The 17,469-nt window shown below is 44.2% G+C and overlaps 1 protein-coding gene across 1 annotated transcript in view; it reads left to right on the plus strand.

The window, feature by feature from the left end:
• Positions 1-17,469, plus strand: part of OC90 (otoconin 90) — a 67,429-nt gene that overhangs the window by 44,393 nt on the left and 5,567 nt on the right. The window contains exons 13-15 of the mRNA XM_018569976.1: positions 6,482-6,523; positions 7,210-7,274; positions 11,801-11,888. Coding sequence (XP_018425478.1) covers positions 6,482-6,523; positions 7,210-7,274; positions 11,801-11,888 — 195 coding nt within the window. The remainder of the gene's footprint in view (positions 1-6,481; positions 6,524-7,209; positions 7,275-11,800; positions 11,889-17,469) is intronic.

Raw genomic sequence — 17,469 nt, forward strand, 5'->3', positions numbered from 1 at the left:
AAGTGGGTGTAAGGGATCCCCTGAATGATTCTCTACCCTCTGTGATGTCATTGCTCTAATATGAAAGTACTATCTTTCCTTCAGTGGAGGACATAGAGACCTATTAAGGGGATCAAAGCCCCCCAGTGCAAGTTCATTAGAGGCCAAATAAACATAGAGCGGATTTTCAGAAATCCCCTCATCGTTATTTATCTGTTGCACACCAACACATGGCAGGTATTATGTGATTATCAGGAGGTGATAACACCCATCATTTCTCCGGAATTGCCTCCCGTCCAGGAGTGATGAGTGAATCGGCACCCCTGTGTTCATACAATCACATCAGTGCGTCACAGCGATCTCCAGGCCTCATAAACCCAAGGTTCATAAAAATTGATGGCATCCAATTTAATGACTTCTGTGAAGCTGGTGTGACTTTTTACTTATTGCCATAAATCAGGCAGGGTGTCTCCGGAGAGCGTAATATTGGTAATATATTGCTATAGACCCCCATTACAAGCAGGTAGATATAAATAGATGTACATTCAGTCGCAGGAACTATTTTTATACAGGGAAGCCATAATAATAGCTGCTATCTTAGAACTGGATGTTGCAGGTGTCCTGTATATTTGTAATATATTTAATTACATGAGCACACATACACAGCCAGAAACATAATGCATGTACATGTGTATGTGTGTGTGTGTGTGTGTGTGTGTGTGTGTATATGTGTGTGTATATATATATATATATGGATATATATATGCAGTAGGTATATGCTACCTCTGTAAGGGCCCATTCCCATCTATCCGTTCCACTGTGGTGTGCTAATGTTATGTTGCGTGTCAACGTGCCCTGCTTTATAGTACATAATGAAAGTCACCAGCACTCGATGTGTGCAAGAAGTAAAGCACTTTTTATTAAATTGTCAAATGCGTCATACAGCCAACGTTTCAGGGCCACGCAGGGTCCCTTCTTCTGGGCGCCATCCGTGTTGTCACTTCGAGCACTAACCTTTCATCAAGGTCTGTATGCTGTATGGAGTGCAGGTGATTTCGTATTATCGACTGCTTTAAAGTAGCCTATTCATTTGAATGGGCTGCCAATGCACCACAATGGGTCTAATAATTAACCTGCACCATTTTTTGCAGTACAGTAGTGCCATACAGTGGATCATAGTGAACTGCAACACCTGTGCATTAGAGGTGCATTGCTTTGATGCTCTGGTGCCCAACCTGAGGCCCGGAGGCCACATGCAGCCTTTTGGCTGTATAGAATCACTTTTCATAAAAAGTTAAAAAAAAAAAAAAAAAAACATTTATTCGTGTGACCTTCAGGGCCTCTGCAGGCAGTAGTCCGTATTTTTATACAAAGAATAACAATACTTTTTGTGCAGCCCTCAGGGCCCCTGTAGGCAGTAGTCAGTGTTGCACCATTAACCCCGTAAAAGTAATGATTTCTAGCAGTTCCGTGTAATGTGTCAATGTAAAGTATGTTCCCAGTTGCCAACAACTCCGATAGCATGTCTGTGGTCTCTAATCATCTCTTGTAGCATGCTCGTAGTCTTTGTCCATCTCTGGCTGCATGTCTGCAGTCTCTTTCTTTAGCATTACATTCACTGAATGTTATATGCGGTCCTTTGGTGATGTCGGGGTCAACACTTGAGTTCCCCTATATCAATAAAGCTGTTTTAGTATCTTTGGGTGCTATTCAAAGTGAAAGGCACTGCGACACAAACACTTGCATGGTGCATTGCCGTGTGTTTCGGTAGCACAACACATGGTTGTGAATGGGCCCTAAGAGTTACAGCCTATGAAGTTTCCAATGGGTTATCCCATTACCCCTTTATGGGTTATACATCAGAGCTTCGTAGAATGATATGTTTAATGCTGGAAACACATAACAACGTTTCTTTCAATCGATCATGTGATTTTAATTGTCTTTTTCAAAACTGTTTGACTGTTTTATGGTGTACACACAAGTTCAGTCTCCGCGATTGGATCAGGTTTTCCAATATGTGTGAGCAATTCATTCATTGATCCCCCAATTGAAGATTTCTCACAATTAACAGAAATCTGTCAAATATATTTTGATACTTGAGCAGTTTGATCAAGTGATCAGCACAATCATTATATCTTATGGTGGGATCAGTACAGGAGTGGCCAGCATTAGACTGATACAGGACTGCTAGAAGAATCTTTGCATTATTGTTTTTTCCATTTTTTGTATACATTGTGTTTTTATTAACTAAAAACCATAATAAGGTACTAGTGGACCTGATGGGGAACTAGTAACTCAGCATCCTGCTGTTGGCTATAGAGTTCCACCACTGCCTGCTGTTAATCAGCAGTAGAGCAGACCAGATGGGGGACTGGTACCTCAGCATCCCCATCAGGTTCTGCCCACTCACTGTATAAGTTATTGGCCAGGGAATGCTGTTCCTGTAATTTTATCAGGCTCAGCATTACTGAGCTGCACTGAGAATGAAGTGTCAAGTATGGACATTCCAGCCTCAGCGCACCTCTGTGCCGGGGATTGGACCAAAATCATGTAACTGTTTACAACAAGTATAGCAATCTGGGGCAAGCACTGACATTTGTAGTGAAGTCGCAGACACTAGGTATGCACCAATACCATCTTTTTTTTATTTTACAGTACTCGCCATTACCGATACCCGTATCCAGGGGCTCGGCTAATTAGGAAGCCGTTGTTCAATCGAAAGCACACTGGCTTCACGCTCCCTCATGACACTGCGAGCCATCTGGCGTCCTAACCAATCAGGAAACCGGGCGGCATGTCATGACCCAGCTTCCTGATTAGTCAGGAAGCCAGGCTGCATTGCAGTGTCATGAGGCAGTGTGAAGCTGGCCTCCTAGCCAATCAGGAAGTCACAAGGTGGGTCATGATGTGCCGCCCTGATTCCTGATTGGTCAGGAAGCCTAGGCTGCCTCGTAGTGTGGCTGGGGAGCATGAAGCCGGCTTCCTAGCTAATCAGGAAGCTGGGAGGTGTGTCATGACATGCCACCCGGCTTCCTGATTGGCCTGAAAGCTGACTCCATGGTCCCTTGCAGCACAGCTGGTCAGAGGGAATCTTCCTCTGACCGGAAGTTCCGCTATCAGGGTAAGTATCGGAGCATTTGGGCAAATGCTCACTATCGGCACCGATACCGATATCCGCATCGGTATCGGTGCACCTCTAGTAGATACTCTTGCTGCATCCCCCCCCCCCACAGAAACTCACAGTGTGCAGTGAAATCAGAGGAAGCAAGGTACAACTGTGCAAAACTGAAGGAAAGAACGGAGTTCAGCTTTAAAGGAAACTTGTTACTTTGTACTGCGTTGGCAAAGTGCAGGTTCACTTTAAAGATTCCGGCATCTGCTTCGCCTTTCGCCCCCATCAGAAATTTGGAGGTCTGGTCAAAGTTGGCAGCAAGGATGTACGAGCCAATCAAAGAGTCATCTGAGACGGGACTTTGCAATGTATTCATCTCTCGCCCGAAGCTTATCTTCACATCTTGTCCTCCTAATCCCAGGACGCAGAGCGGGATGAGGACGCATCATCTTAAGAAATAAGTTCACGATATACAAATACAAAAGGTTTCTCCTGACTGAACTTAAAGTACAGAAGAAAAAGAACAAAAAACACCCTTTAGAATAAGGAGAAAATGTCTCTTTAATGTGCAGAAATGTGGGTTTTAGTTTTCTTTTTAATCTGTGCTTCAGAAGAAACATCAAAGACGGAACAAAAATGTGTGTTTTGCCTCCATTTCATTTAAAGCGCAGTTAAAGCTGCACTCCGTTCAGTCTTACACAGTTGTACCGTCTCCTCTCCTGGACTGAAATTGCTTCCTCTGATTTCACTGCACACTGTGAGTGCCTCATGATGTGCAGTAGAAGCTGCAACGCAGAGCCCACCTCATTACCTGGCTGGAGGACGTCCAGCATCATCTAGCTAAGGGGTTGTGCTGTTGTGTTGTGCCCTTGAGGCATTGCAAGACTGACAGTTACAGACTCCCAAAGGCATGTTGGGATTTGTAGTTAAAGAGCAGCTGTAGGGCCGGAGTTGCCCACCCCTGTTCTAGCTCAATTCATTGGATTTCAATTATTTCTATCATGGAGGCTCAGCATCACATATGGGTGTTACCTAGTGAGATCTACATGCAAATGCTGCCTGCCTAGGAACGGCCACTCCTCCAGACAGACATCTACCCATCAAGGCATTTTGATATTTGTATAACTCCTCCCAAGAGCCAGCCCACTGCTTGCTTCAGGGCTCTGGGCAGGAGTACTGAGTCAGGGTGCTGGGATGTTTTCAGGAAGCTATATACAGCACCCTGCCGGCCCCTCACACCAGCCATGACCTCCCTGCATTGCATAAAGCATAGAGACCCAGTGATGACATCACCAGGTCTAACATAAGGTATGTAATGAAAACGGAAAGGTTTTATTCTTTTAACCACTTCCGTGCTGCAAAACGTCTATAGATGGTGGCCGGCAGAAGTGCCCGCATAAATATATATATAAAATATCTGGTCAGAGCATAATGGATGATGCCATCAGCGACTTGATAAATGTCATTTGAAGTTTTGTTTGATTTTAACTAGGGATGCACCGATACCAAGTACCATACTCGGTACAAGTACAGATACTTCTCCAGCTCCAAGACTAGACTAGAGGAAAATTCAAACGTTAGGTGGCAGCTGTCATTTGTAAGGAGCACACGGAGCTCCTGGGATTTGCACATCTTTGTTTTCATGTATGATTTTGTTTTTTTATAAATACATATTAGGGACGCACAGATACCATTTTTGCAAGTACAAGTCCTGATACTTGTCCAAGTCCTCACAGATACGAGTACTGATATATTTTTGTTTCGTGTCATGTGACAGTTTTTCTAAAACAATACAGACTAATGATTTCAGGACACTGGTGGAGCGCCAGAGCCAGGTCCCAGCTGCAACCACTGCAACCCTGGTAGTTCTCATGAAAATGCCAAATATCGGCACTGGTATCTAAACTGCTATCTGAACTGGTATCAGTGCATCCCTAATTTTAACATTTGATTTTGTATATGAATGGAGTTTCTGGAATGAAAGCCATATTCACTGTTAAAATTGTATTGGTTCAAGAAAATGTATGGATCCAGTGATTATTTTTTCCACTGCAGCTGAAAACTATAAGAAAATCAAACACATCCCCAAAGACAATTTTTCAAGCTAAATTCTGCTGGCGTATGCCCGGCTTTATTTGCAGATTGCTGCCTTCATTTCTTTTTTATTGTACTTTTTTTCTTTCTTTCTTGAAAAAAAATTAAAATATTGAGGCTGACGTGGAATCATTTTTTTTTTTTAACAAGAACAAGTCCAGGAGTTTTAGTAACCCCCAGGAGCCAGTTGCAGCTCATCATAACCACCAAAAATCACCTTCATTTCGCCTTGTCTATTGACACCAATGCAATTTACCAAAATCCGAACTTTCAGTTTTATTCATGCTTCTTTACAACAGAGATGGTATTTTTTTTTGTATGTTTATATTATTATTATTTTTTTACAGTTGCTTTTTTTAGAGATCCTGTGATGTCTGCATCTGGAAGTAAGTATGAAATATTTTGTTTATAATTTTTATACACACACACACACACACACACGTCCTCCATGTTTGTTGCCAGCTGTTGTAAAACCAGGGCTGGATTTTTACTCCCTAGCTAGAGATGACCCTGGGCTTCCTGAGTTCCCTGAGTTTGCCCAAGCCCACTCAAAACTCTGACCACCACCCCCTCCTTCCAACCCAATGACTGTAGGAAGGTTCAGCAGCGGCATTCTCCACTCCTTTGTGATGTATAGCTAAGAGGGGCGGGGAATGCACCTCCCTGCAAATGACTGGATAAGGTGGAGCGGGTTAACATAAGATATACGCCGGGTGGATGCCGTTTGCACGGTACTAGGGCCCCTAGATGGCGCTAAGGAGCATAGGAAATTCCTATACTCGTAAGCGCCATCTAGGGACACAACTGCCATGTGAATGGCATAGGGTGGAACTTTTATAAATGAACCCCTATGTGTAAGTCTAGGTTCACAACTATGTGCTTATGGTATTGCACGTGTGTCAATTAGCATTTTTATGCGCAATACCGCGCGTTCAGTTAGAGTAGATCATTAATTTCACACATTTACTGTTTGTTGTATAGAACTCAAATCAAACACAGCAAGAGCGTAATTAGGGCCCATATTTAAAAATCTATAGCGTGAAGCTGGAATCTGTTGTCTGTCTCTTCAAACTGTGAGAATGTCAAACAAATCTCTGAAAAATTAATTCTATTCCCTCACTACTTCAGCCGAGCAGAATAAGCACCATATGGGAAGAATTAGAATATCATTATCCATTGATCAGTATAACAGTACAGTGGTTGGCACTATGTCTCATTAACTGTATATTCCAGAACAAGTCTAACAATGTACAATTCGGAGAATTCTGTTCTCATAAGGTTCTCTTTCCGCCGTAGGTCGAGGTGATGCCAGTGGAAGCGCCACTCTAATACCTGAGAGTAAGTATCGTTGTTTGCCATTGTGATCAATAGCAATTTTGAACTGTGCCCAATAAAGGGGGGGCAGGGGGGGGGCAACATTCACACCAAAAAGTGACAGTGCACTTATTTTTTACTCTTTCAAAGAACTATTTAATACATTCAATTTAAGCCTGAAGAACATTGCAACCGTGATAAGTGGATCATGGGTGCAATGCACAGGATCATGCAAACTATTATTCCCCCCAGCCCCAGTATGGACCTTCCATTACAAGACTGAAGCTATCAATGGACTAGAAGTGCAGTGACGTCACTTGACTTGTGCTTCAGTTAGATCTGGCAGATGAGACTTGGATATTTTCTTCATTCAAAGACCCTGTGGATGGATCTGTGAATGAATGATGCGGTGAATTCATCTGCAAACCAATCAGCAGGGAAAAGAGCCCCCCGAATCAGGTAAGTGGGGTGGGTTCGTCTGTAGAATGTGACCGTGTTTTATGGGTGTAACATGAAACATGGTCTCGAAGTTTAAAAAAGGGAACTTAGACTTGACCAGGTTAAAACGGAATTGTTGATTGCAAGCTCTTCTTCCATTCTTCCCTTATCTTTGCTGCACTTAAATTGGTCTGCTTCCATCAGTGTACTTCCTAATATAACTCAGATATCTGTTTTCCTCTTCTAGGCACCCCTCCACCCATGGAGATAAGCCCAACAAGTAAGTGTCCCGCCTTGTACCTCTGTCTACAAAAGTAGAGTGATTCCAACCATGAGAGTCCATCATACCTATGATTAAAGGAGAACTATGAGGTGACTGATTTTCACTCATCCTCATAGTTCGAGCCGACGTGTGACAATTAAACTGTCACAGGTCGGCTCAATAGATCGGGAAGTGTGCGAACACATACCGTCGCTCGCTCACTTCTCGATCTTGTCCCTGCAGAGAGCCGTGACTGTCACTCCCCCCTCCCCGTTCCGATCCTCCAGCGCTGACTGGCGGAACGGACGGGGGAGGGTGCAGCTGGCTCTGCCTCTAGACAGGCAGAGCCAGCTGTCAATCACGCAGCTGGGTGGATCTCGACAGTAATGTCTGGATTTGTCCTGGCTGCGGCGCTCTCAGTATACCGCGATATACTGAGCTTTGGGTCATGGGAGGACGATAGTTTATGTCCTCCCGTGACCCTTAGGAGAACTATGGGGAGAAACACTTACCCCATAGTTCTCCTTTAAAGGGTCACTCCATCCTAAAGGGACTATTCACTATCACATAGGTACCTGTAGGCTGAATCACTCAACCAATTTGTTAACACTCCTTTAGCAAGAGCTCCAAGCACTTTATTGTATTTATGACGTACTGCAGAAAATGTGAAAGGAGAACAGAGGCTTGTCCTGCAATTATCCAGCCATCCTTACTCTGGAAAAGCATTGCTGCAGGAGCAGCCTGTGTGTACACGCACAGGGCCGGCCTTAGGCCTTTTAGGCGCCCTGTGCGAGAAAGCTTTACAGCGCCCTTTAGTGGCCACCCCCCCGTAACCACACCCATTTCCCCCAATATCCACACCATTTAAAGACTCCTATTTTGTTAAGCCGCAAAGAAACATATTAAAAAGTATGATAAAGATAAAACTTTTATTCAAAGGTACTAAACTTGTAGGCACAATAGAAGTATTCTTATCAAATAAAACAACAGAAGGTAAACAATAAATGTCAAACTACAATAGAGTCTATACAAATAAAGTGTCAGGATGTCATGCCGATCCCTTTTTTCAAGTAGGTGCATCTAGAAAAATAAAAATAAAAAACAGAACACAAACTCGGACTACATGCAAATTAATTAATTACTATATGTCTGAATATACGAGAAATGTATTCAGACACATAATAATCATTTGTTTGAGAATGTGCGGCGGCCATGTTGGCCACCAGCGTGTTCTGTGAATGCGTGCCACCATCTTGGAGGCAGGGAGCATGACGTTACATGACGCCATGCATGCGTGGCGTCAGGTGACCTCACACGCCGATATTGGCCCCACCATCTTGGTGTATACCTAGATATACACCAAGATGGTGGCGCCCAACACGTGCGGTGTTATATGACGTCATGCACCCTGCCTCCAGAACACGCCAAAATGTCTGGATTTGTCCTGGCTGCGGCGCTCTCAGTATACCGCGATATACTGAGCTTTGGGTCATGGGAGGACGATAGTTTATGTCCTCCCGTGACCCTTAGGAGAACTATGGGGAGAAACACTTACCCCATAGTTCTCCTTTAAAGGGTCACTCCATCCTAAAGGGACTATTCACTATCACATAGGTACCTGTAGGCTGAATCACTCAACCAATTTGTTAACACTCCTTTAGCAAGAGCTCCAAGCACTTTATTGTATTTATGACGTACTGCAGAAAATGTGAAAGGAGAACAGAGGCTTGTCCTGCAATTATCCAGCCATCCTTACTCTGGAAAAGCATTGCTGCAGGAGCAGCCTGTGTGTACACGCACAGGGCCGGCCTTAGGCCTTTTAGGCGCCCTGTGCGAGAAAGCTTTACAGCGCCCTTTAGTGGCCACCCCCCCGTAACCACACCCATTTCCCCCAATATCCACACCATTTAAAGACTCCAGGACAGGCAAGGAGCACGTGCCCAGGTTTGTGTGCCCAGGCCTGCCTGGCCTTACAGACAAGCACTTTGACCAGATGGATGATTGAATCTGTTCTGCAGCAGGCTGAGGGTCTAAGCTTTATGTGGCCCTTTAGGGTCCATACAAACTATGGTCTGTTTTGCTGCTTATGCAAGCCAGTGGAAAAATATTCTTTACAGTGGCTTTTAGGAGGTAGTGATTTGTTTTATTTCTTTCACCCTTTCCTACTTATTTCTGCACTTTGCTTCTCTTTTCTCATTTTATATTTAGTTTTTTTAATGGATTTTGCTGATAGAAATATCAGTATTGGTTTGTAAAAGGGCTGTAATAAGTGACCTCTAGCACTCTCAGGTAATGTGCCTCCAGTCTACAACTGGGCTAATATCCATCCTGCACTATCTTTCTACACCAGCTGGTCTAGCTGAAGCATGTGCCCAGTCTCCAATAACTTTTATAGCATCTTTGCAGTCTCTGACCATCTCCTGCTGCATGTCTTTAATCTCAGACAGCTTTCTAGTAGTAAAAGTGAAAGTTGATCTCCACCTCGCTAAGCTTGCTTGCCCCCACTTCTAGAGAACGATAAAGCTCTTTGTTATATTTATCTCTGTAAAAAAATATAAACTATTCATGTCATAGTGCATAAGGGCTAATTGAGACGGGCATGCACGTCCATGTGGCATGCACACCCGTAAAAAGACCCGATCCTGGATGTGCAGGTTCCAGTGTGCCTGTGACCGAGTATAATTGCATGCAGCGCTTCCTCCCATAGGGAAGAATAGACTGATGCATGCAATTACACGCAGCTCCCGTTCCTTCCGGGATCAGGTTTTTTTACAGGTGTGCACGCAGTGCGGATGGCCACGCCCATCGGAATGAGTCCTAAATAGGGTTGCCACCTTTTCTTCCATCGAAACCCGAACACTCTAGCGACGCACATAATTTTTTTCGAAGAATGCGTTGCGGCTTATTCATATGTAAATATCACAGTCGAGGCGATTTTCAGTGGGGGGTCAGTAGCCCCTATCTTAATTTTGTTTTCCCCTGTCTGCCTGACATCTTGTGTCCGGGTTCCTGCTGCCATGAAACCCGGACACAGCATTCAAAACCCGGACTGTCCGGGTGAATCCTGGACAGGTGGCAACACTAATCCTAAAGATAGAAATAAGCTCTCACAAAAAAAGGATATATATTGGGATTACATTTTTATTGTTAAAGTTTATTGTAGACACGTAAGCTTCGGTTCGGTCATTTTGGATATTTTGTTATTTTGGAATTCGGGATTCGGATCCGAAAATTCAATTTGGTTTGGGTTTTGGAAAAATCTGAATTTTGTTAGTTTCGGATGAGTTTGTGAACATATATTTGTTACGACTACCACCATAAAACTGTATACAGATATTAATACTAAAGCTGAATCTCCTAGACCAGAATGGCATTCTGGAATGCTATTCGGAAATTTGGATCCCGAATGCCATTTGGGTCTGGGAGTCTCAGGTTTAGTATTATATGTATATACTGTATATGGCTCCCATGTTGCCGTAACAAAAATTCGTAGTCGGATGCATTAAACCGAAAAACACATCTGATTGGCCACAAAAGTCACATGTTCGATTCGGTTTTGTTTTTGAGCAAAATTCAGGCGGGATCCGACATTCGGAAATGGAAATTCGGATTCAGACACATTCGCATGCATTGGGATTCGGAAATTCGGATGTATCTAAATGTCCGAATTTCTGAAAATTTGTCCGCATTTTGATTCGGAACTAAACGAATCACACGTCTACTTTATTCTTTCCTCTGATTTTGTTTTCTCTCCCTGCACTATGCACATTCTGTAGACTCTTTAGGCTCAATTCATGAAGCTTTGCACAAGGATAAGTATCTTTATTTTCAGTCAGGTGACTGGGAGTCTGAAACCTCATGGGAAAAAGCTAAAAATAACTGTCACTTTGAAATAAGTATCTTTATGATTGTGTTTTAGCTTTGTGAATTGGACCTTTTGTGTGAACTTCCTCTGCGTATGTGTGCTCTCCATTGGTGCCCAAAGTTTTTCTTATTACAGGTGTAGCAGCATGTGATTTATAGCGAACCTTTACCCCCTTTCACTAAAAATAACCTCAGCGTGCAGCTCTGCATGGTGATATGAAATCATTTTACATTAATTAGTTAAACAAACAGATGTTTCTTTTACTTACAATTATTGTTTTTCCACTTCCTGGTCCTCTTGGGCATAAGTGGTGTAATCTGTGGCCAATCATTGCATCCTGGGAAGGTGTCATCAGCAGAGCATTGCCGGGAAACCTCATCTGTAATCTCACGAGATCTTAGGGAAAGGCATTTTCTTCCCCTGAGATGATGGGCATGGTCACATGTCCTAGTCACAGGTGCCAGAGTTCCAGGAAGTAAAGGGAGATGGATTCATCTGCCCTTACTAAAAATGGCCGCTGTCAGAAGAGTGGGGAGGAAAAGAAAAATAATGTAGGCAAGATTAGAAATCCAGCAATGATCTAGAAGCATGTGTTTGTGGATTGTCCTTACTGAACATTTCTAAAGGTGACTTTGTTGACATTTCAATGATATGAGTAAAGTTCCTCTTTAGGTATTTGGGTTCAGATGTACTCATAGTGAATTATAATTTTAATGTGAACTCTCATTGTGCAGAGTCAGGCTTCAAGATAGCAGAGGAGAGTACAGTAAATTTGGGCGTATCAGTGGGAACAGAAAACGATGTTGGTGAATCCATAGAACAAGGTGGGTGAATCTTAAACATGTTAAAAGAATGTATAGCATTTTCTATGCTGTATTTCTGTCATTTTCATACTTCCATCCCTATATAATATAAAATCATTTACATGTTTACAGGGCTCATCTTAAATGTTTTCCTGGCAAAGACCCATCTACAGAGCTCAATAGCTCAAGTTCAGATTACAGAGAGAGAGAGAGACCTTCCTTCCCACCTCTCCTCTGTACAGCCCCCTATAGACTGTCAATTAGAGAGACAGAGTCTGAAAGCAAACAGCTTCAGATGGATACTCTCTTTTGAAAACCTATAATGTTTTGTGTCTATGTGTGCATTTTTTTTTCTGTAGAATAAAGATTTTAAAAACATTGGGGGAAAAAAAATGTTGTCCATTTTTTTTGAGGGTTACATTTTTATATCCTAAATATTTATATTTCATGTTCCCAGCTAACAGGATGCAGTTTATTTGGCAGGTCCAGGATAGATGAAAGGGGGTTTTATATCCACCAGGAGCCATTGCACCTCCAAAAACACCTTTATTACCTCTTCCCTGTTGACTCGAGCATTGTGCAAATATTTAAACTTTTAAAGCTGAACTCTGAAATAAAAAACACAAATGAATGCAGCACTGTAAACCAGTGGCGTCACAAGGGGGGGGACACCAAAATGACTGAAAGTCGGGCACTCAGTCATGGACCGAGAGCCCGACAGTGTCAGGAGAGAGGAGGGGGCCCGGCGGCATACTCATCCCGCCGGGTGAACGTCCCCTCCTTTCTCTGCCGGCGTCCATCACCAAGATGGCCACCGGCAGGCATCAATCAGATGGTGGCGCATGCGCGGTGACGTCACGCGCACGTGCGATAACTACACGGCGGGGTGACACCCGACCTCGGGATGGGGATGCCCCTGCTGTAATCATGATTACACCTTCAAATGTATTTTTCAAGTGCAAGCAGTCTCTGTACATCAGAGCTCAAAGAGGGGGAGGAAGAAGCAGTACAAGGAACCAATCAGTGCAAGAAGCATGCTGATAGCAGGAACCAGTGGCAGAAAGATGAGCTCATTAGTCAGCTACTTCTCCTTTCACTGTCCATTCACAGGCTGGGGTAGGGGAAAAGGCCTGTAAGTAAAAGTTAACCTACAACAGAGAAAAATCAAACCAACCGTCCCTTCCAGACAGGGTTGTGCTTTGTGTCAGAGCTGTGAGTATCTCAGAACTGGATAGCTCCCTTATATGTATTTCATCTGTGCATTTAGCTCTTCAGCTTAAAATTTCAGCATGGGCAACTCTTGTTCATCTCTATTGGGCAACACAGAAAGTTTACATTTCAGAGGTTTAAATAAGGATGGTTCAGTATTTTTTAAAGTGTTTTAATTTAAAAAAAATGTCCCGTTATGGTTCTATTCATACAAGTGCTGACACATTTAATAGTATCTGCGGGAAGGAGAGATTTCTTTCAGTCCCATAAGATTCAGTGCCAAGCAAGCAGCTGTGCCATCTCAGTGCCTTAGGGGACGCCCAGATGTGCCCATCACCCCGTCTGATGACTCTGGTGCCCTGCTGACATTACCGTCCGCTCTACAATCTCCACAATCTAAATATAGCCGGAGACTATTTCCAAGCAAGGTGAGTGAAGGAGAGACTAGGGGGTACAAGTGACTCCTGTCATTGACTGGCCAAGAGCCCCAGGGGCCCCTGTGCCTGGTGAATGTCACTAATTAGCAGCTGGACGGAGATATCTCACGAGTCTGCAATGAACCTAATTGGATGCTTGGAATGTATATAAAAATAATGTCAGAAGGATGGAAAGGGGAACACAATGATCCGTTCATATAGCAGTTGCCATGTTTCCATCTTATACATTCTTTCATTGCACCCGGCACAAAGGAAAATGATGGCGTGTTTTTGGATCATTATTATAATGGGAAACGTAGGCTCATTAGTTAAAATGCCGGCATTGGCAGTACAATTATATACCGATCCATTTTTTTTTCCATTGGAGGTTTTTTTTAAAATACATCTACGATCCGTAGCAAACTAGTACAGGAGAAATATCCCGGCTGCCTATTTGGCGATGTTTTTATTGTTTTTATTTTGTTGCCATTTATTTCCAAATACTAAACCTGCTATCACGTACCTGGTGGGGAGCCGAGTTGTGGGGAGGCCTCCTTTGCAGCACGAGTTCCACACCCCTGAATGTGGAGACAGGAGGTGGGGAAACTACGGGCAGCACCGGTGCCGGGTGATGCAGGACACTGGGCCTGGGCAGGTCCTCGAAGCCCGTCTTCAGCGATGTAGGAAGCAGGTGCTGATGCGGCTGGAGCAGAGCGGAGTCGGGCAAGCCAGGGTCAGCAACAGTCGGGCGGCAAGGTACAATAGGAGGAGGCAAAGGAGAATCCAGGGACAAGCAGAAGTCGGAGGCAGGCGGCAGTCAGGCAAGGTCAAGGAATCCGGTCGATAACAAGCAACAGGCAAGATACAGGAGATAACACACTGGAGCTGAAAGACCACTCAGCAAAGATCTTGGGAGTTGGGCCAGCTTAAATAGGCCAGACAGAGCAAGTCACTTCCTGTGCGCCATGCGCCGTTTGCGCATGCGCAGTCGCTGTCGCTCGCGCAGGCGCAGTAGCTGCCGCTCGCGCATGCGCAGTAGCTGCCGCTCGCGCATGCGCAGTAGCTGCCGTTTCCGGCAAATGTGGTGAACAGGCCTATGCGCATGCGCGGTCGTGACTCTGCCGTTAGGCATGGTCTTACAGTGCCCCCCCCTAACGGGCAGCCTCCGGATGCCCAACCGGGCAAGGGTCTCAGGACGCTCCAGAAAAAACTTCCGGATGAGCCGTGGGGTATGCAAATTAGATTCCGGCTCCCAGGAGTTCTCTTCCGGCCCATAGCCTTTCCAACGATAACAAGCAACAGGCAAGATACAGGAGATAACACACTGGAGCTGAAAGACCACTCAGCAAAGATCTTGGGAGTTGGGCCAGCTTAAATAGGCCAGACAGAGCAAGTCACTTCCTGTGCGCCATGCGCCGTTTGCGCATGCGCAGTCGCTGTCGCTCGCGCATGCGCAGTAGCTGCCGCTCGCGCATGCGCAGTAGCTGCCGCTCGCGCATGCGCAGTAGCTGCCGTTTCCGGCAAATGTGATGAACAGGCCTATGCGCATGCGCGGTCGAGACTCTGCCGTTAGGCATGGTCTTACACCTGCCGTATGGACTACTATGGAGCCCTGTGCAAATATGACCATCAGAGAAAGAGAAATGATTCTATAAAAATTTTTTATTACACATAGACATCTAATATACAGTATGTGTGTTTTTAGGAACATTTCTCTTTAACCCATCCCCTGCCAGAAGGCTTTTTGCACATAATATTGGCAGAGCTCTTTATCGAGTGCAAAATTTCAGTTAAAAATATACTTTCATTAATTTTGGTGCAAAAAAACACAATATAATACCAATATAAGATATAAAAGATGAGGATCTGCCGAGTAAAAGATATCCAACATGCCAAGCTTAGAAATTGCGTGCGCCCGTGAAACTGTACCCTAAATTGTCCATACACAATGCTTTAAAAGTCTATACAGGTCATCAGTTTAGAGTTAACCATCAATATTGGCCCGAGAAATATTGCTCTCACTCTAGTGCACACAGCGATACCTGACATGTGTGGTGTAATCGTCATTTTCGTATGTAGGCACACCTGAAGTATGTTTGCCTTACTATGCACCTGTTTGCAGGGACAGGGTTTTTAAAAAAAAAAAATTGGGGCTATTTTTTAATCTATGTTATTTAACTTTACTTTTGTAACTTTTCTTTTAACTTAATTGCATTAGTATATCTGTAAAAAATAAGTCAAGGCAACTGACAAGTTGCCTTGACTTATTTTTTACAGATATACCATGACCTGGATAAATGAGAACCTTCGCAGACTTAATTGCGTTAGTATGTGCATGTTTGCGGGGACGGGGGACTTTAAATGTTTTGGCTATTTTTAAATCTATTTGATTTAACTTAATTTTTTTCAACTTTTTTTTTTTTTTTACTTAGTTTAATTGCTATCACATGGAGGGCTCACAAGCTTCCCATGTGATAGCACATTGGAGGTGACATGTTCTCTTTAAGGTGACATTAGAGGCCTATTAGACCCCTAATGTCACCTACGCATTTCAAAGAAGCTGATCAAGCAAAGATCATCTTTTCCGGCTTCTCAGCTGTGTTTCCCCGGCTACTAGAGAAGCTGGGGAATCACGGCTAAGAAGCTGGAAGTGATGCAATCAGGACTTGTTAGACCCTTTGTGATAGCAATAAAGTTAAGTGAAAAAAATAAATAAAAAAAATGTAAAACCAATTTCCCCTTCTCCCACCTGGTACTATGGGTAAAATGCCGATGTTTAGAAATAGTAGATTTGTAATTTACAATCGTATAAAAGATGATTATGGATTATAATATAAATTTAATTTAATTAAAAAAGAAGCACTTGTGGGAGCATCCTGATGTGTCTCTAGGCAGAGGCCCACAGATGGTAAATACAGTCCTGCAGATAGGTACAGATAAGAAAGCAAGATGAGGTATAGAAACTAGACATGTGCATTCGGATTTGGATGAACCTGCAAAATCAACAAAATTCTGTTGATTCGGTGGTTCGTCCGAATCCGAAATAACACATTTTGTATATGGCCGAATATACTAAAACAATATTCGGGCATATAAAAATGTGTTATCAGAATGCGCGGCGGCCATATTGGCTGCCGGCGCGTTCTGCACATGCCCGCCACCATCTTGGAGGCGGGTGCATAACGTCACATGGCGCTATGTCATGGGTGACGTTATTCGCAGAACGAGCGGCCGGCAGATCAGCCGCTAGCGTGTTCTGCGCATGCACGCCACCATTTTGGAGTATACCTTGGTGTACAGCAAGATGGCGGTTCCCACATATTCGGGTGCCGCCATCTTGGTGTATACCAAGATATACTCCAAAATGTTGGTGCGGCCGCCGCTTGTTCTCCAGTTTCTTTGTGCGGTTTCCGATTCGGAAGCTCGTTGTATCACGTACCTGAGGGGAGACTGACCGCATGAGGGGGCTTCCCTTGCACCTCGTGTCCTGAGGCCTCTGGAAGTGGAGACAGAGACCTGGCGGACAACGAGTGGCACGGGTGCCAGTGGTGCTGAAACCGTGCAAGCAGAAGGTTGCTTCTGTAGCTGAGCAGAGGTAATCCGGAAATCAGGGTCAAAGCAAGCCGAGATCAAACCAGGAGAGCGTAGAAAGGTACAGAGGGATCGAGCAAAAGAGAAGTCCAGTATTCAGTCCAAGGTCAGTGGCCGGCAGCAATCAAGAGTAGTCAAGACAAGATATCGGGTCAAAATCCAGGACACAGGCAGTTCAAAGGGACAGGTAATCGCAGGATACAGAAACACAGGGAGGGGCTGAAGACAATCTAGCAATCTCCAGGTCTGCAGGCCGGGTTTAAATAGGGAAGTAATCCTGACTAAGTGTGTCACTTCCGGTGGGCCATTTGGCACGTTTTCCTGCGCGTCACTTCCGGTGCGCCATTTGCCTCGCTTTTCTGTGTGTTACGGGGCGTCCCGAGGCT

The sequence above is a fragment of the Nanorana parkeri genome, unplaced genomic scaffold, assembly GCF_000935625.1.
Source record: "Nanorana parkeri isolate BGI_ZX_2015 unplaced genomic scaffold, ASM93562v1 scaffold1437, whole genome shotgun sequence".
Taxonomy (NCBI): domain Eukaryota; kingdom Metazoa; phylum Chordata; class Amphibia; order Anura; family Dicroglossidae; genus Nanorana; species Nanorana parkeri.